A 20,787-nucleotide genomic window follows, 5' to 3' on the forward strand; every position below is an offset into this window, starting at 1 on the left:
AGAGCACTTAGACAGAAAAGAACAAACTTTACTTCAGAAGCTCATAAGTACTGAAAGGATTAAGATTTTTTTAATAGAAGTAATTTACAAATCTGTTTAACTTTCTGGAGCCAGTTGATATTTATAAAAAAGTTTTTTCCTGGAATACCCCTTTAATGGGGGGTGGGGGGGGGGGGAGTGGGTGTAGATGCCCGCACCCGGGAGAGCTCAGTCCAGGGCCCGATCCAAGCGATGCCCGCAGGGTTCTGTCACCACGAACACCAATCACAACTTTAGATAAGTCTCTAGAACAGCGTTTCCCCAACCAGGGTGCCTCCAGCTGTGGAGAAACACTGCTCTAAGATATAGCAAGTTGTTTTTTTTTCCCCTTCATGACAGCGGCCATTTTGGTTCTCCATAAGACGACATGACGTATACTTCACACAGTAAAATAGTTTATTTCCGTTTCCAATGCAGTAATTATTTTAAAAACAAAAATATACAAATAACGATAAGTTAAAATAATATAAAAAAAACACTAATTAATTAAAATAAGTTATTTTCTCCCTACAAAAAAAAAAACAAAAAAACAAAAAAAGTGCATACGGATCGTCCGGACTGGATCTTACAGCATCTCCTTGATTTTTTTTATTTATTTTTTCTATATTTTAGTTTTTTATTTTCTGTAAAGAATAAAGATCTCAGCGCGAGTGAGTTTAACTGTTTCACTGCCTCAGGAAAAAAATAAATAAATAAATTGTTCGTGCGATGCAACAATTCCAGACAACCTCTTCATACTGCAGACCTTACAGGCCGGACAGACATGCGTTACGCTACAGGGACGGAAACATAAGGGGGCGGGGCTTCAGGTGTAGTGAGCGCAAGGCGGCCGCAAAACCCTAATGCGGTGTTTCCCAACCAGGGTGTCTCCAGCTGTTGCAAAACTACAACTCCCAGCATGCCCAGACAGCCTTCGGCTGTCTGGGCATGCTGGGAGTTGTAGTTTGCAACAGCTGGAGGCACCCTGGTTGGGAAACACCGCCCTTACGTATCGAGGCCCTTTCACTGCAGCCCAAATCTCTGCCCTTATTTCTGACTGTAGTTCTCAAACTGTCCACTTGGGGCAGTAATAGACCAGCGCAGTTTCCTGCCATAGAGAATAGATCGTGCGCCGCTTCGAGGAGCCGCACAAATAAAATTCAAGTAGCTTCGTATGGAAAGAACGGCGGAAAATAATATATAAAATAAACCAGCAGCAGCATAAATGTGTAGTCATCAGAAACATCTACAGAACAAGAGATTTAGGCAAAAAGTCTATAGAGGTAATGGGAGTAACCTAAACCCGACGGCTGATACCAGAGAACACAGCGGGGGAATCGGGATTCGTATATTTATCAAGGCTCCAGCAATGAAGGGGTTAAGAATCGGCGCATCCCTGTCAGCGCCGCTCCAAACGTTCCGCTATGACAAAAACTTTGGCATTGAAGATGAAATACACAAAAATCCTTGTCTCACTGACTGCAGATAAGTATGTGGCCCCCCCCCCCCCCCCCAAATATAAGAAGCTACATTCACTACACTGCGGCCCAGTCTGGAATAATCCCGGAATAGGTCACATGACCCTACGCTAAATCCACAGGCCTGACCATTGTTCCTTGATACAAAGAAAATTCCGGATGGCAGCATGGCGGGATTCAGGCGATGCCGCGCGCTCTTAAGAATCACAAAACATCTACAGAAATTTCTGGGGAGGAAAAAAAAAAAAGGATACACCCCCCCCCCCCCCCCTCCGGTATTCGCGCCATCGCGTCATGATTGAGCGGCATTTCCAGAAGGGAGGAGAACGTCATCTATAAAGCGTTGCGGTGCGTCTCATCCCGGCAGATCAGCGGAGTGCCTTATTGCTAAGTCCACAGTCAACCTCGGAGCTAAAGAGTATCAGGGTTAGATACGGCAGCTGCAGAGTGTATCATGGTTAGATACGGCGGCTGCAGAGTGTATCAGGGTTAGATACGGCAGCTGCAGAGTGTATCATGGTTAGATACCGTGGCTTCAATGATGTATCATGGTTAGATACGGCGGATGCAGAGTGTATCATGGTCAGATACAGAGTCTGCAGAGTGTATCATGGTCAGATACAGCAGCTGCAGAGTGTATCAGGTTAGATACAGCAGCTGCAGAGTGTATCATGGTTAGATACAGCAGCTGCAGAGTGTATCAGGTTAGATACAGCAGCTGCAGAGTGTATCAGGGTTAGATACAGCAGCTGCAATGATGTATCATGGTTAGATACAGCGGATGCAGAGTGTATCATGGTCAGACAGTCTGTAGAGTGTATCATGGTTGGATACAGCGTCTGCAGAGTGTATCATGGTTGGATACAGCGGATGCAGAGTGTATCATGGTTGGATACAGCGGATGCAGAGTGTTTCAGGTTTAGATACAGCAGCTGCAGAGTGTTTCAGGTTTAGATACAGCAGCTGCAGAGTGTTTCAGGTTTAGATACAGCAGCTGCAGAGTGTTTCAGGTTTAGATACAGCAGCTGCAGGGCGTTTCAGGTTTAGATACAGCAGCTGCAGAGCGTTTCAGGTTTAGATACAGCAGCTGCAGAGCATTTCAGGTTTAGATACAGCAGCTGCAGAGCGTTTCAGGTTTAGATACAGCAGCAGGTCTTGGGTGATGTGGAGATGGTGGTTACTCACTAAGGACCTCTAGTGGATAAACATCAAGTGACGGGTTAGTGTCGCTGTGGGGGTACGAGGCATCTGTAACGTTCAGGCCGCACCGGGCTCCTCGGGGGCAGCTTAAAGCTCTTTGACGTAGCTGAAGAGAACTTAAGACATAAGCAGGCAGTATGTGATAGTCAATGGCGTCAGTACGGAGCGCTCACTTCCCGTAACAAAGGGGGCAGCCCCCTCCCCCCCCCCCCACCCAATCCCATCAGTCTTTGCCCATCGGCAGGATTGGATGACGCCACAACGGCGTGAAAGATCCCGACGTCAGGACGAACGTCTCAATGTTCACAGTTTGATCGGACTCCGCACCCCCCTCCCCCCGCATAGCGTCAGTCCAGCGAGGGCCAGGAGGGGATGTAGAATCTCTGCAGCGAGCCCTCTAGGAGGCGCTCCATCCATAGCGACAGCTTATTCAGCTTCTTCTTTATGTGGCCCGCCCCGGAGCCCAGGGAAATCTTCCTTAAAGAGTCCCCGCCGGGAGGGCAGAGTTCCCCCTCATCGGAGAGCTTCTCGTCCTCCGGCGTGGTGGAGTGCGCCTTAAAGAGACAGAAGTATTTTTTGTGTCCGTTCAGAGCCAGCACGTACCCGGTGTAGTCGCGCTCCAGGAAGTGCTCGTCGTACTGGTAGGCGATGGTCGCCGCGTCCTGGGCGAACTCCAGCAGGTATTCCAGCCACTCGCGGTGCTTGTCCAGGTTCAGGAAAGAGAAGTGAAGGGAACTGCTCCTGCGACACAAGACACAGCGACATATTATTCACATGTGGAGGGTATACGGTATACACATAGCAGAGCCGAACGGGCGTCCTGACATAGCGAGAACATTAAAACGTTATCCCAGGAGAGGGGAGGACCCTCTACTGCAGTGGTCTCCAAACTGTAGACCTCCAGCTGTTGCAAAACTGCAACTCCCAGCATGCCCGGACAGCCGTTGGCTGTCCGGGCATGCTGGGAGTTGTAGTTTTGCAACAGAGATCAGCACGCATGCTCGGGCCACACTACATTCACTCTCGACTGCGTTACGAAGGCCCATATAATGTGTATGCACTGAAGTGCTCATAGGTGGGGTGCAGCAGTCAGACCCCCCACAATCGGAGAAGTATCCCATAGAGATTGAGGGTAACCTGAAACCCTCATAATAAACTGTGCGGCATCGGTATATAGAGGCTACAACCGCAGCAGAAGCGCAACAGGTGTGCGGATAGTGTAGTATAGTGTAACTATATATAGAGCACCAGGGCCCGGATATATATATAGACCGGAGGGGTCAGGAATTACCAAAAGCAAAGAGACATGTCAAGTGGGGAACATAGGTCAGTTAAAAAAAGTGCCCCTGTAATAAAAAATATATACATTTATTATTATTATTTTAAACATATTATAAATATTTAATAATAACAATTATATTATGTTTTATTATATTTATTACAACAACAACAGCATTATTATTGTAATAAATAAAAAATAATAATTTGTATTATATTAATACAAATAAAAATTATTCTTATTTTTTATTACAATAATCATAAATTATTATTTATTTTAATAGAATTTTTTTTATTCATTTGAATAAAAAAAAAATTATTTTATGTTATTACTATTAAAAAATAATATTTATACTATAAATATTTACTGTAATAATTATACTATAAAATATATTATTTTTATATTATACTATAATAATTACACACATACACGGCCCACGCTTATGGTCAGCGCCCCCACCCACGCTTATGGTCAGCGCCCCCACCCACGCTTATGGTCAGCGCCCCCACCCACGCTTATGGTCAGCGCCCCCACCCACGCTTATGGTCAGCGCCCCCACCCACGCTTATGGTCAGCGCCCCCACCCACGCTTATGGTCAGCGCCCCCACCCACGCTTATGGTCAGCGCCCCCACCCACGCTTATGGTCAGCGCCCCCACCCACGCTTATGGTCAGCGCCCCCACCCACGCTTGTCCCATATTCGCACTCACCCTGTAAACGTGTACACTTCCTGGGCAAACTTCTGCAGCAGGCTGGCCTTGGTGGAGCTGGAGAGGATAAGGACGACGTTCATGTGGCCGGGGCGCAGCCGCACAAGGTTACTCATATAGTTTACATCTGTTAACTCTGTCACCTCCACAAAGCCTTTCTTAGGCACCCTGCTGGGGAACAACAAGTGTAAGTGGCCAGGATGGTGGAAGAAGCAATTACCTGCCATGACTACACCCTGTCCTCACCTAGTATTCTCCTTGGTGAAGTTGGCCTCGCTGCTCTTCTCCCTGTCACCAGGCTCCTCTTTATCAGATGGAACAGAATCTCTCTCATCACTGGAATCACTGAAGGGGACAACACAAAGGGTTAACCCATCAAGAATGTCTGTCATATGAAAAGTCACAGCTTCAGGGAAAACCAACACGTACCTGAAGGCCTGAACGATGACCGTCCCGAAGAGGATGAAGAGAGCCGAGAAAATGAGGGACAGCAGCGGCATCATCTCCCTCCTGCAGCAGGAAAAGGACACAGAACATTCACTGAGCAGAAGGACCATCACCTGTAACCTCCTACAACATTCACTGAGCAGAAAAACAATCACCTGTAAACTCCTCCTACAACAATCACTGAACAGAAGGACCATCACCTGTAAACTCCTACAACATTCACTGAGCAGAAAAACAATCACCTGTAAACTCCTCCTACAACATTCACTGAGCAGAAAAACAATCACCTGTAAACTCCTCCTACAACAGTCACTGAGCAGAAGGACCATCACCTGTAAACTCCTCCTACAACAATCACTGAACAGAAGGACCATCACCTGTAAACTCCTCCTACAACAATCACTGAACAGAAGGACCATCACCTCTAAACTCCTCCTACAACATTCACTGAACAGAAGGACCATCACCTGTAAACTTCTACAACATTCACTGAGCAGAAAAGCCATCACCTGTAAACTCCTCCTACAACATTCACTGAACAGAAGGACCATCACCTCTAAACTCCTCCTACAACATTCACTGAACAGAAGGACCATCACCTGTAAACTCCTCCTACAACATTCACTGAGCAGAAGGACCATCACCTCTAAACTCCTCCTACAACATTCACTGAACAGAAGGACCATCACCTCTAAACTCCTCCTACAACATTCACTGAACAGAAGGACCATCACCTCTAAACCCCTCCTACAACATTCACTGAGCAGAAAAGCCATCACCTGTAAACTCCTCCTACAACATTCACTGAACAGAAGGACCATCACCTCTAAACTCCTCCTACAACATTCACTGAACAGAAGGACCATCACCTCTAAACTCCTCCTACAACATTCACTGAGCAGAAAAGCCATCACCTGTAAACTCCTCCTACAACATTCACTGAACAGAAGGACCATCACCTCTAAACCCCTCCTAAATCTGTCAGGGATGAGGCTACACAATGGGAACAAGATACTAGAAACATAACACTGCTGGTGATCAGCTTTAGTCCTGAACAACCAATGGAGAAATCTGTCCTGCAGACCTGGCAGAAATCCAGGGCAAAGTACTTAATTGATTTTATACAGGGAGGGGAGGGGGAGGGGGATGTTTAAAGCAGATTCACTGGGACTAACCTCCGACAAGGATGCCCGACACCGGATCCACATGTATAAGCGACAAAGGTCACTTTTATTTTACATGATGTAAATTTCAAAACAAAAAACCACATGGCCAATATAAGGATTCTAAAACAAATTCTGCATGAAAAACCTCCATGTGCACAATGCCCTACAGAATAAGAACCTGCGGAGCGAGACTTACCAGTTATTATGTAGGACGCTCTCCCATACATCCGACCAGTAGTCAACTGCAGTGTAGAACCAACGGAGGAAAAACACCTGACGGCAAAGACAAGATATAAAGAAGCGGTTAGGGCGAGTGCGCAGACAGACGGGGGTCAGGACCACCTAACGCTACATAACACTTCAAGTAATCTCCCTCATGACAAACGGGCTTGTTGGTCATATATGGCAGAATTAAGGGACATATTTCAGGAGGTTTGACTAGAATAACAGACTTAGAGACATCTTCTGTATTATTCTTGTCTCTGGCACCCACCGCCCTGACCTCCATTACTCAATGTTGGCTCGTTCGGCCTATAACTCTACCCAATCCCCCTCCCATAGACTCAGCAGAGCGCACACGTGTCCTGAATGGTGAATGAGACGTCGGCTCCATCACCCTCCAGGCACATAAGACCTTCCATACAAACTTACAGGAGCGAGCTCGTCATTCAGGTCGGACAGGATGGCCTCCGCAGACAGGACACTGGGGTCTTTTCTCAAGCGATCTAAGAAATCCAGGAGAGCAAACTTGTTCTCCTCACTCCCACTCCAGACGCTGGCCAGGGTCTTATAGACTATTCTGCCGGCCGAGTTCCGTCTCTCCAGGATCGCCACCTGCCAGGGATAAAAGTTCTTCTATAAATGAGGAGTAAACTCTTACACCATGTGAGCTGCGGCCAGTGGTGTATTGCGATTTTGTTCTGACCCGAGTCCTGCGTAACCCTCCTCCTGTCTGGACCTGGGGAGAGACGCCGGGCCCAGGCTGAGAGGGCAGTCAGTCAGATGGTGGGGACCGCTAATAGACAGCTGGGCTGGCCGGAGACAAGGAGCGGATACTCACACAACTGCCAGCCGCATAGGCGGTCACAGGGGCCTCAGCTTCCCGCCACCAGCATGGCCCACAGGGATGACGAGCGCCGTTCACACGGCTCCACATACTTTCTAGCACAGTATGTTTGGTGCCCACTCTGCGACATGGGGTAGTGCTGTATCACAAGTCAGCATTTCTGCCATTCCCTTAAACCGCTGCCCCCGGACAGGGCCTTATTGGCCTATGGTAAATACGACACTAGATGCAGCAATGCTACATGGAGTTCACAGATCTAATTAGATCAGGGTTTCCCAACTAGGGTACCTCCATCTGTTGCAAAACTAGAACTCACAGCATGCTCGGCCATCCTTCAGCTGTCAAGGAATGCTGGGAGTTGTAGTTTTGCAACATATAGAGGCACTCTGATGTCTTATCTACCTGAGGCCTAGAGCAGGTATTTTGTGCTCACAGTATAATCCTATAGCATCGCGGTACATACCGAGGAGTCTCCAGGCTTGATATCTTCACCGAGCAGCGAGCTGGCCAATTCTTGTTGTCGCTCCTTATAGACGTGGACGAACCGGACAGTATCTTTGGTATTGGCGGAAGCAAAAGCCAAGAAGGAATCGTAGGTTTTTCTGAAGGGTTCACCTTCCCCAGTAAGCAGAACGACACAATATCTGCACAAAACAAACCGCAACTTTGTCAATAAAAGGGAGTGATGTGCAGGGACCGCAGTGGTCTGGGGGAGGGGGAAACCACAGCACAAGGAGCCTAAACTGCATTTAATTCCACTTGTTATAACCCTCATATCTTCCTGGTACCGTATTTTTCGCCCTATAGGACGCACCTGCATTTAAGACGCACCCAATTTTAAAATTAAAGGTGCAAAATCTAGAAAAAAAAATAGATTCTGCACCCAACAGTGATCTTCAACCTGCAGACCTCCAGATGTTGCAAAACTACAACTCCCAGCATGCCCGGACAGCCGTTGGCTGTCCGGGCATGCTGGGAGTTGTAGTTTTGCAACATCTGGAGGTCCGCAGGTTGAAGACCACTGGATAGGAGGTGATACTCGCGTGTTCCCGCCACTCCGGACCCGTCACCGCTGCCCTGGATGTCGCTCCATCGCTGTCGCTGCGTCCCCGGGGTGTCCCTGACGCTCCGGACGTCTTCTTCCCCGGGATCCACGCTCACCGTCGCCGTCATCACGTCGCCGTCATCACACCGCTCCTATTGGATGACAGGACGGTGTGCGCGACGACATGATGACGTCGAAGGAGAGCGCCGCCATGCAGGGGATCCCGGCACGGGGCAGACACCGAGGAGGCAGGTAAGGTCCCTCACGGTGTCTTGTAAGCTGTTCTGGAATTTCACAATTCCGCAATTTCACCTCGGCAGTCCCGAACAGCCCGACTTTCGCTTCAGACACGGCGGTCAGCTTTGATCGCCGCGTCTGAAGGGTTAATACAGGGCATCACCGATCGGTGATATCCTGTATTAGCCGCAGGTCCCGGCCGTTGATGGCCGCAGGGAGCGACCAGATAGGTGTGTATTCGCCGTATAAGACGCACCAACTTTTCCCCCCCAGTTTTGGGAAAGAAAAATTGCGGACGCCGAAAAATACGGTAATTAATATCTTGTACGTTATGTACTGTGAAGAACCGACACAGTGCTGAGACTTCTAGTCCCTCAAGGTGGGAGCTCTGCTTCCCAAGTCTCTCCTCTTGGTCTTATGACTGTTCATAATCAGTTAGTAATAGGACGGAGATCCAGAAAAGTCCAATCAAGTGGTTTTTATTTACTCATCTGTGTCACAAATGCAACTCTGTCTGATCATAAATTGTTTTAGGAAATGTCTCCTTGTGAGACTAAAACATGTAACACAGATGGGTGAATGAAAAAAATAAAATAAATAAAATTTGACTTTTCTGGAGCGCCCACTATCTACTTTTGGATTATGTACTAGAAGTAAATAGGCACAGATATACAGAGCCTGACCAGTAGGACCCCAGCGCTGACACTTACTTGCGCTGGCGGTGAGATTTCCTGACAGGACACAGCTCCTGGAAGAGCTTCTGATTGGTCAGCCGGGCGGCCAGGAGGAATTTGTTGGTAGAAATGAAATCATCAATCACTTGTTTCTTCATCCCACGTGCCTACAAAAAGATAAAATAAATATATTAAAATAAATAAATAAATGATAATTTCTATCCCTTCCAGCGCCGATTCACCATTCACAGCGGTCCCTGACAAGTATAGTGCGGTCTCGATGCCCCTTTATTATTAATGCATAACTGAAGTTACATAAATATTGACTATAATGTAGCCCTGAGCTGGATAGTTATTTTTCTAAGTTACATTCTGCCTGTGAATATTCGATCGACGCCGCCTCCGTAGGTGCGCCCACTTAATTGCGCAACAGGAAATGGAGCCATAGCCAACGCCATTTTATTCTACGGCACTGGGTCTCGTGCTGGCTATGGTTACCCAGAAGGCCGAGCAGAAGGCTCCAGCTCCTATCACGCAGTTACATGTTGAGCATGTGCCACAGCCGCGCCGGTCAGGTACAGTGATCCCTCAACATACGATGGTAATCCGTTCCAAATGGACCATCGTTTGTTTGGACCATCGTATGTTGAGGGATCCGTGCAAGTATAGGACAGTGGTCGACAACCTGTGGACCTCCAGATGTTGCAAAACTACAACACTCAGCATGCCCGGACAGCCAACGGCTGTCCGGGCATGCTGGGAGTTGTAGTTTTGCAACATCTGGAGGTCCGCAGGTTGAAGACCACCGGTATTGGAGGTTATACTCACGTGTCCCCGCCGCTCCGGACCATCACCGCTGCCCTGGATGTCGCCCTCCATCGCTGTGGCCGCGTCCCCGGGGTGTCCCCGACGCTCCAGCAAGGCCTCTGCTTCCCCGGCATCCTCGTTCTCCGTCGCCGCCATCACGTCATTACGCACGCCGCTCCTATTAGATGACGGGACGGCGTGGGCAGCGACGTGATGACGATGGAGAGCGCAGACGATGCAGGGGATCCCGAAGAGGACGCGCCAGAGCCCCGAGGACAGGTAAGTGATCATCAGCGGGCACCGTAAACGGCTATCCAGTGGCAGCTGAAGCAGTCTGTGCTGCCGGATAGCCGTTTATGCGATGGCCCCGACATACAAAAGCATTGCATGTTGAAATGATCGTATGTTGGGCCATCGTAGTTCGGGGGTTCACTTATTTACAGGCAGAGTTGATAAGACATAGAAACTACATGCAATTTAGTACAATAACTATGGTGCCCAGGGCTGCACTAGAGTCATTTCACATATACCTTTGCAGTTGCGCTTTTAATGGGTCACCCGGTCCCAGAACTTACCTGCACCACGTCGGCGGGTTTGTGAATGTGCTCCTTGAAGACCAGCATGGTCGGGGCGTACATGTTAATATTGTACTGACTGCTCATCTGCTCCGTCTCCCTCTGGCCGAGGTCCACGTATCCGAAGGACAGGTAATCCTTATAGGCAAACGCAGTCAGCTGCCGAAAACAGAAATGGTTAATAAAAGTGCTCAGTATAGACTGTCTGAAGATAGAACTTATGGGGAAATCAAGGGGGTTCCCACTATTAGTGACCCCCCCCATACAAAACAGCCTCCAGCCAACAGCTATTACTGTGAAATTTAGCTTCCCTGTCCGGGCATGCTGGGAGTTGTAGTTTTGCAACAGCTGGAGGTGTGGACCTAAAGTTCGGAGAACACTGACGTAGAGTACAAAGGGGCTATCAAGGATTCTTATTCTGACTTACCCTATAGTAGAAACCTCCTTAACTATACTGCAATGTTACTGCAGAGGTTCTGCCCCTTCTTCCTCTGGCAGCCGACAATACAGTCTCATCTTACTTCCCCTAAACTTGGACTTTTCTAATCTATACTGCCATATTACTGCACAGGTTCTGCTCCTTCCTCTTCTGGCAGCTGATAATACAGTCTCTTTTTGAGTGTTTCCCAACCAGGGAACCTCCAGATCTTGCAAAACTACAACTCCCAGCATGCCCGGACAGCCGTTGGCTGTCCGGGCATGCTGGGAATTGTAGTTTTGCAACAGCTGGAGGTGAACTGGTTGGAAAACACTGCAATAAAACATCCTGGCAGAACAATGGGGCCTTAAAGGGGTATTCCAGGAAAAAACTATTTTTTTTAAACCAACTGGCTCTAGAAAGTTAAACAGATTTGTAAATTACTTCTACTAAAAAATCTTAATCCTTTCAGTACTTATGAGCTGCTGAAGTGGAGATGTTCTTTTCTGTCTAAGTGCTCTCTGATGACACCTGTCTCGGGAACTGTCCAGAGTAGAAGCAAATCCCCATTGCAAACCTCTTCTACTCTGTGCAGTTTCCGAGACAAGCAGAGATGTCAGCAGAGAGCACTGTTGTCAGACAGAAAAGAACAACTCAACTTCAGCAGCTGATAATTATTGGAAGGATTAAGATTTTTTTTTTTTTTAAAAGAAGCAATTTACAAATCTGTTTAACTTTCTGGAGCCAGGTTTTCCAGGAATACCCATTCAATCTTACGCCATAACGATAGCAGATGAGTGTGACCCGTTAAAGACACAATATTCTCTGTATCATCAGATTCAATAGAATTAAACCATATATCACGTAGAATGGTGAGTGGCCCCTAATCAGTGGCCCTTACCTTGTAGATCAGGGGGACAGGGGGCATTTGATCGAATAGTAGGATGTGGGGCTTATTCTCCTGCTGCCAACTGGATAGGAAGCGGACGTAATTCTTATCTGTGATCTGGAGGAGACAACACGAGGATGAAGAAATAATCAGGAGCGCTGGATACAAAATAGCAGTGCCCCCCCCCCCCCAAGTGCCCCAGGGGCGGAGCCTCACCTTATCCACTAGATTTCCTGGCAGTAAACTTTCCACAAAGTGTCGGAGGTTTTCCCTTAAGACGGCATTGTGAAAGAAGGAGATTTTCCCATTAATCACCCCCAAAATGGACGGGGTGCTGTGTGCGCCGAGATGGTGAGCAAGACGCCTCTCGTACCCAGCATGCACCACTCCTATGCCAACACCTAGAACAACAGAACAAATCAGGGTCAGTACAGGATCAGTAATGTAATGTATGTACACAGTGACCTCACCAGCAGAATAGTGAGTACAGCTCTGGGGTATAATACAGGATATAACTCAGGATCAGTACAGGATAAGTAATGTAATGTATGTACACAGTGATCTCTCCAGCAGAATAGTGAGTACAGCTCTGGAGTATAATACAGGATATAACTCAGGATCAGTACAGGATCAGTAATGTAATGTATGTACACAGTGACCTCACCAGCAGAATAGTGAGTACAGCTCTGGAGTATAATACAGGATAAGTAATGTAATGTATATACACAGTGACCTCACCAGCAGAATAGTGAGTACAGCTCTGGGGTATAATACAGGATATAACTCAGGATCAGTACAGGATAAGTAATGTAATGTATGTACACAGTGATCTCTCCAGCAGAATAGTGAGTACAGCTCTGGAGTATAATACAGGATATAACTCAGGATCAGTACAGGATAAGTAATGTAATGTATGTACACAGTGACCTCACCAGCAGAATAGTGAGTACAGCTCTGGAGTATAATACAGGATATAACTCAGGATCAGTACAGGATAAGTAATGTAATGTACACAGTGACCTCACCAGCAGAATAGTGAGTACAGCTCTGGAGTATAATACAGGATATAACTCAGGATCAGTACAGGATAAGTAATGTAATGTATGTACACAGTGACCTCACCAGCAGAATAGTGAGTGCAGCTCTGGAGTATAATACAGGATATAACTCAGGATCAGTACAGGATAAGTAATGTAATGTATATACAGTGACCTCACCAGCAGAATAGTGAGTGCAGCTCTGCAGTATAATACAGGATAAGTAATATATTGTATTTCCAGGGACGCCATCTTGTAAGGTATAAACACTATAAGATATACAGATTTAGAGAAGATCACGCACCTAGCCCCTCCAGCTCCTGCACCACCTCTTTCCATACAGGCTCGATGTGGATGCAGCTGAAGCACCAGTCGGAGGTGATCTTGATGAGGTAAGGTTTGCGGAAGCTGTCGGGGACGACCTCATTGATGTAATGGGAGAACTGCAGGAGATATTTCTCATCGGTAGAATCCCTGCGCTCAGAATTAAAGGGGAAGTGGAAGAAGGACTCATCGAAATAGAAGCTGTCGTGGAAGTGTCTGAAGTGGTGATGCTGCTGCTGGGAGTAGCCCTGGTTCTCCCCAACGTCTCCGTATCGGTCGTAGTTCGTCCTCTTCTCCTCGTTCGATAGAATCTACAGTGAGAGGTTACAGAGGGTGAAATCTCCATAGATCCGCCATAGTGTGTAACGTGACGTCACTGCCCTCAGCAGATTTATTTTACTCCTCGGATGTGTCAGAGGCTGCGAAGTTTCTTTGCCCTTATGTGACCTTTGGGTCTTGTTCACACGGTTTATAACCACTCAAAAACCATTCAGCGTCACGGACACAAAATTCTGCCCCTAATGACTTTAATGGTGGAAGAAGCCGGTCACCCTCCTGAGCTACCGATCCAGTGAAAGCAGCGGAGCCGCGCTTCATAAAGGTTTATCTGGTGTGAACACTGCCCAATCCCCCAATACTTAAAGGGGTCCTCCGCCCCTAGACATCTTATCACCCTATCCAAAGAGTAGGGGATAAGATGTCTGATCACGGGGGTCCCGCCACTAGGGACCCACCACGATCTCCCTGCTGCACCCGGCATTCATTAAGAACATTGGGTGCCGCTCCGGAGGCTCGTGACAGCCACACCCCCTCAATGCAAGTCAAAGGGACTGCCGTCACGCCCCCTCCCTTTGACTTGCATTGAGGGGGCGTGGCTGTGACATCACGAGCCTCCGCCTCACCAGTCATCCGGCACGGAGCGTACTTCACTCCACGCATCAGATGTCTGGGATGCCACAGTCAAGATCGCGGGGGTCCTCAGCAGCGGGACCCCCGTGATCAGACATTTAAGATGTTACGGGCGGAGTACCCCTTTAACCTGATCCAGAGGCCTCCCCGTTATCTTCCCTCTCTGTACTGATCGGACACCCACCTCAGCACAGCCCCGGGGGGCCCCAACCACTCCGGCTCGCTCCGTACCTCATAAGCTTTGCTGACTTGGATGAATTTGTCTTCCGCTCCGGGGTTCTTGTTTTTATCGGGGTGCCTGAAAGAAAAGGGACATTTATTAACCCATAAGTCGCACTATGATCTCCAAAACCTATAACTGTAGGTAAAAGGGGAAAAACAGCTTCACGGACTACAAAATGGCGGAAGTGCGGTCATCACGCCGGCTGCACCCACCACTCTCTGGCCAGCTTCTTGTAGGCTTTCTTAATGTCCGCCTGGCTCGCCGTCCGGCTCACGCCCAGAATACGGTAAGGATCAAAGTCGGCAGCTGACAGGATCTTCAGGGCGAGGATGAGGAAGAGCAGTAACCGCAAGAGGAGGCGCAGTTTAAGGCGGCCCATATCTCACAGTGTCTGACTGCAAAAGAGAAAACACCACATCAAGAGCTGCACTCACTATTCTGCTGTACATCATGTCTTATCCTCCAGAGCTGCACTCACTATTCTGCTGTACATCATGTCTTATCCTCCAGAACTGCACTCACTATTCTGCTGTTACATCATGTCTTATCCTCCAGTCACCTCAAGAGCTGCACTCACTATTCTGCTGTACATCATATCATGTTTTATCCTCCAGTCACCTCCAGAGCTGCACTCACTATTCTGTTACATCTTGTCTTATCCTCCAGAGCTGCACTCACTATTCTGCTGTTATATCATGTCTTATTCTCCAGTCACCTCCAGAGCTGAACTCACTATTCTGCTGTTATATCAGGTCTTATCCTGCAGAGCTGCACTTACTATTCCGCTGTTACATCATGTTATCCTCCAGAGCTGCACTCACTATTCTGCTGTTATACCATGTCTTATCCCCCAGCACTGCACTCACTATTCTGCTGTTACATCATGTCTTATCCCACAGCACTGCACTCACTATTCTGCTGTTACATCATGTCTTATCCCACAGCACTGCACTCACTATTCTGCTGTTACATCATGTCTTATCCCACAGCACTGCACTCACTATTCTGCTGTTACATCATGTCTTATCCCCCAGCACTGCACTCACTATTCTGCTGTTATATAATGCCAGTCAATGCACATCCAGTATCCTGCATTGTGGTGGCCCCTCCCAGGAGCCCCTGCGCTCTATTTCTGCAGGACCTGACAAGTGTGTTTCGAATTTAGGAGCCAGCAGGAAGGGGGGGGGGGGGGAGACGACAGGAGCCGTAATCTGTAGTTTTTACCGCTAAAACTTTCGTGTAGAGTTGAATTTCTGATCAGTTTTCCTGTATTTTTTTTGGATGTGTTGGGAACAAAAATCTTTATCAAAATGAATAAATTCTGGTGCTTTAAAGAGTTTTGCATTTGCGCCGCTGACCGTGCGGGATGAGTAACGTGATAATTCAGCAATATGGACAATTCACACGCAGCGATGACAAATATGTTAGTTTTTTTTTTACTTTTTTATATTGGGAAAAAGGAGAAGGATTACATTTTTATTGGGGGGGGGTTCTATATTTTTAAAGAAATTTTTAGACCTAAAAGGGCCCAATATAAAGTAATAATGTACAATTATGGCGATTGATTGATCGGTGCCCTGAGGAAGGACGCCCCCTGTGCCGGTCACAGGACTAGAAATACAAAAAATAATCACTAGAAAGATCTCTGCTCCTCTGTAATATTATATAATGAGGGTAATGTATACAGGGTATGCTATGGATTGATGGGTGTATATATATATATGAGGGTATTTATCCCTATGGATATATATGTCATATGTATATAGATTGGTACACGTCAGTATGGAGCTACATATACACACACACACATATATATATATCTCTACATGTAGTGTATGACTGTGACTGATATATACACACACACACACCGGTATATATATATATATATATATATATATATATATATATATATATATATATATATACACACACACACACACACACACACACACACTATATGGCTGTATACTGTATATAGATACAATTATATTCTTCTTATGTTACTTGACTTTTCCTAATTCAATTACTGACCCCTGACTAAGTCAGGGATGTGGAGAAACACGTAGGGTAAGGGTTACTATACATATTAGTGATGGATCCATCATGTGTAGTGTGAGCAGTGGGGTACAGGTGTGTCCCCTCTTGTATCTCATGGTGGGGGGTTTGGTGGGTGTCACTTACATGTTTCTCCGTATCTCTCACTGTTTGTGGGGGATTTTTTTATTTGCATATTTATTAAAAGTTAAAAGAAGTTCTGTAGTGAAATATAGATCGTGGGGAGGTCTGATTGCTGGGGCCCCCGCGATCTCCTGAATGGGGCCCCGGCAGTCTGCTGTAAGGGGGTGTGGCCGACACACCCTCCATGTATCCCATAGAGATACATAGAGATACATGGAGGAGTGTCAGCCGCGGTGTACTGCGGGGATCGGAACGGACGCTTCCAGAAGACTGCCAAGGCCCAGTTCAGATCACAGGGGTCCCAGCGCTTGGACCCCCCCCACAATCTATAACTTATGCCCTACCCTATGGATAAGTTATATACTAGGGATCGACCGATTATCAGTTTGGCCGATATTATCGGCCGATATTCATGATTTTGGACGTTATCGGTAATTACCTTGGCGATATGCAGATAATGCGCCACCCCCGCCGCTGCCCCATTGCCTCCCCCATCCCCGGTTTTATAATTACCTGTTCTCTGGGCCCGAGGTCCGCGCTACTTCTGGCTCCTGAGACGTCCTGCGCAGCGCAATGATAAGTGACGTCCTCAATGCAACGTCGATGTCAGTGCGCGCAGTGACAGCTCAGGGCGCCGCCGGAGCCAGAAGTAGTGCGGACCCCGGGAACAGGTAATTATAACACCGGGGATGGGGGAGGCAATGGGGCAGCGGCGGTGGTTGGACTAGGGAGGACCCCAGGACAGGCAGGGGGAGAGAAGCGGGCGGCGGCGACGGTCTATGGCACCGCAAAAGCCGCTGCAGTTCATTGATTTAAAGTGCCCGCTTTAAATCATTGATCTGCAGCGGCTTCTGCGGGCCGGGGGGTGGGGGGGTGGGGTGGGGGGGGTGCAGGGTTAAATAGCCGATAATTTATACAGATATTCCGGTATAAGTTATCAGCTATCGGCCTGAAAGGTCACAGATTATCGGTCTCGGTCCTAAAAAATCAATATCGGTCGATCCCCATTATATACCACTGCACTACTCTAAATTTAGCGATGTGCCCCCCCCCCCCCCCCTCACACACGGTCTATACCTGCAGTGTCCTGTATACATGGTATATACCTGCAGTGTCCTGTATACACGGTATATACCTGCAGCGTCCCGCACACACGGTCTATACCTGCAGTGTCCCGTATACACGGTATATACCTGCAGTGTCCTGTATACACGGTATATACCTGCAGTGTCCTGTATACACGGTATATACCTGCAGTGTCCTGTATACACGGTCTATACCTGCACTGTCCTGTATACACGGTCTATACCTGCACTGTCCTGTATACACGGTCTATACCTGCACTGTCCTGTATACACGGTCTATACCTGCACTGTCCTGTATACACGGTCTATACCTGCAGTGTCCTGTATACACGGTCTATACCTGCACTGTCCTGTATACACGGTCTATACCTGCACTGTCCTGTATACACGGTCTATACCTGCAGTGTCCTGTATACACGGTATATACCTGCAGTGTCCTGTATACACGGTATATACCTGCAGTGTCCTGTATACACGGTATATACCTGCAGTGTCCCGTATACACGGTATATACCTGCAGTGTCCCGTATACACGGTATATACCTGCAGTGTCCCGTATACATGGTATATACCTGCAGTGTCCCGTATACATGGTATATACCTGCAGTGTCCCGTATACATGGTATATACCTGCAGTGTCCCGTATACATGGTATATACCTGCAGTGTCCCGTATACATGGTATATACCTGCAGTGTCCCGTATACATGGTATATACCTGCAGTGTCCCGTATACATGGTATATACCTGCAGTGTCCCGTATACATGGTATATACCTGCAGTGTCCCGTATACATGGTATATACCTGCAGTGTCCTGTATACATGGTATATACCTGCAGTGTCCTGTATACATGGTATATACCTGCAGTGTCCTGTATACATGGTATATACCTGCAGTGTCCTGTATACACGGTATATACCTGCACTGTCCTGTATACACGGTCTATACCTGCAGTGTCCTGTATACACGGTATATACCTGCAGTGTCCTGTATACACGGTATATACCTGCAGTGTCCTGTATACACGGTATATACCTGCAGTGTCCCGTATACACGGTATATACCTGCAGTGTCCCGTATACACGGTATATACCTGCAGTGTCCCGTATACATGGTATATACCTGCAGTGTCCCGTATACATGGTATATACCTGCAGTGTCCCGTATACATGGTATATACCTGCAGTGTCCCGTATACATGGTATATACCTGCAGTGTCCCGTATACATGGTATATACCTGCAGTGTCCCGTATACATGGTATATACCTGCAGTGTCCCGTATACATGGTATATACCTGCAGTGTCCCGTATACATGGTATATACCTGCAGTGTCCCGTATACATGGTATATACCTGCAGTGTCCTGTATACATGGTATATACCTGCAGTGTCCTGTATACATGGTATATACCTGCAGTGTCCTGTATACATGGTATATACCTGCAGTGTCCTGTATACATGGTATATACCTGCAGTGTCCTGTATACATGGTATATACCTGCAGTGTCCTGTATACATGGTATATACCTGCAGTGTCCCGTATACATGGTATATACCTGCAGTGTCCCGTATACATGGTATATACCTGCAGTGTCCCGTATACATGGTATATACCTGCAGTGTCCCGTATACATGGTATATACCTGCAGTGTCCCGTATACATGGTATATACCTGCAGTGTCCCGTATACATGGTATATACCTGCAGTGTCCCGTATACATGGTATATACCTGCAGTGTCCCGTATACATGGTATATACCTGCAGTGTCCCGTATACATGGTATGTACCTGTAGTGTCCCGTATACATGGTATATACCCGCAGTGTCCCGTATACATGGTATATACCCGCAGTGTCCCGTATACATGGTATATACCCGCAGTGTCCTGTATACATGGTATATACCCGCAGTGTCCTGTATACATGGTATATACCCGCAGTGTCCTGTATACATGGTATATACCCGCACTGTCCCGTATACATGGTATATACCCGCAGTGTCCCGTATACATGGTATATACCTGTAGTGTCCTGTATACATGGTATATACCTGTAGTGTCCTGTATACATGGTATATACCTGTAGTGTCCTGTATACATGGTATATACCTGCAGTGTCCTGTATACATGGTATATACCTGCAGTGTCCCGTATACATGGTATATACCTGCAGTGTCCCGTATACATGGTATATACCCGCAGTGTTATATACAGATATATCTCCGGCCTCCCCGGGCAGTGTAGAAGCCGCAGGCGTTCTCGGGCTCTGTTCACACGTCCTGTTATGTGGGGCGGATGGCGGCTCCGGGGCCTCAGATGACATAACAGGACATGATGTAACCGGCGGCTCCGCTCAGGTCCCCCGGGCCGCGGCCTCTCCTCACCTCGTGTCCCCGCGCTGTGTCCTCCGGTGTGTGGCCCGGCTCCCGCTCCTCTCCCGGTTCCGCTGCTCCCGGTTCACTGCCCCATTACGGCCTCAATCTCCCCGACACACGGAACCGGAAGACGGAATTGAAGACCCGCCCTCCAACCTTCACCGAACCTGGACGACTGTCAGGAGAATCCACCAATCAGCGGCCGAATTCCTTGACAGGCAGTCCTGTTTCCCTGTCAGCATTGCTATGGATACCTTAAAGGGCCCGCCTCCTAAGTATCACGTGATCTAATCCCCACCGCCCTCTGGTTGCTATAGCAATGGACCTGACACTTCGCGTCCTCCATGTTTCTGCACTGTGACTTAACCCTTTCCTCCCCTCTCCGCATCATCTTTTATCATTAACCCCTTTCTGTCCATATCTATTGTTCTCAACGTTAACCCCTCCCTCCCGGTTCAATATCAATTATTGTCATTAACCCCTTTCTTTTCATATCTATTTTCAACATTAACCCCTTCCTCTCCATATCATCCATTGTCATTAACTCCTTCCTCGCTACATCTATTGTTCTTAACATTAACCCCTTCCGCCTCATTTCAACCATTGTCACATTAACCACTTCCTCTCCATATCTTCATCGTCACCG

General features: G+C 47.5%; 1 protein-coding gene across 3 annotated transcripts; it reads right to left on the bottom strand.

Annotated features, from left to right (window-relative positions):
- Positions 1-423: 423 nt before the first annotated feature.
- DNAJC16 (DnaJ heat shock protein family (Hsp40) member C16) lies at positions 424-20,307 on the bottom strand. Of its 3 annotated transcripts, XM_056543293.1 has the most exons (16): positions 19,963-20,122; positions 17,759-17,787; positions 14,716-14,898; positions 14,512-14,578; positions 13,352-13,682; positions 12,227-12,411; positions 12,023-12,127; positions 10,704-10,862; positions 9,358-9,488; positions 7,829-8,009; positions 6,951-7,133; positions 6,496-6,572; positions 5,116-5,196; positions 4,933-5,031; positions 4,687-4,857; positions 424-3,437 (listed from the first exon to the last, which is right to left on the bottom strand). In XM_056543293.1, exons 3-16 carry the CDS (start codon positions 14,880-14,882, stop codon positions 3,044-3,046), a joined length of 2,331 nt encoding a protein of 776 aa, XP_056399268.1. In that variant the 5' UTR covers positions 14,883-14,898; positions 17,759-17,787; positions 19,963-20,122; the 3' UTR covers positions 424-3,043. The 3 variants fall into 3 exon arrangements, with proteins under 3 accessions (XP_056399268.1, XP_056399269.1, XP_056399267.1); XM_056543294.1 differs by lacking the exons at positions 17,759-17,787; positions 19,963-20,122 and adding an exon at positions 20,151-20,307 and having other exon boundaries at positions 4,687-4,854; XM_056543292.1 differs by lacking the exons at positions 17,759-17,787; positions 19,963-20,122 and adding an exon at positions 20,151-20,307.
- Positions 20,308-20,787: the final 480 nt, after the last annotated feature.

This window comes from Hyla sarda, chromosome 10 (genome assembly GCF_029499605.1).
Source record: "Hyla sarda isolate aHylSar1 chromosome 10, aHylSar1.hap1, whole genome shotgun sequence".
Lineage (NCBI taxonomy): Eukaryota > Metazoa > Chordata > Amphibia > Anura > Hylidae > Hyla > Hyla sarda.

Coding starts and splice junctions, on each gene's coding strand:
- DNAJC16 (XM_056543292.1), bottom strand. CDS start 14,882: ATGGGCCGCCTTAAACTGCGCCTCCTCTTGCGGTTACTGCTCTTCCTC. Junction 9,489..10,703: donor AACCCGCCGACGTGGTGCAG/GTAAGTTCTGGG, acceptor ATCTTTTTGTAG/GCACGTGGGATGAAGAAACA. Junction 5,197..6,495: donor AGCGTCCTACATAATAACTG/GTAAGTCTCGCT, acceptor TTCCTGCTGCAG/GAGGGAGATGATGCCGCTGC.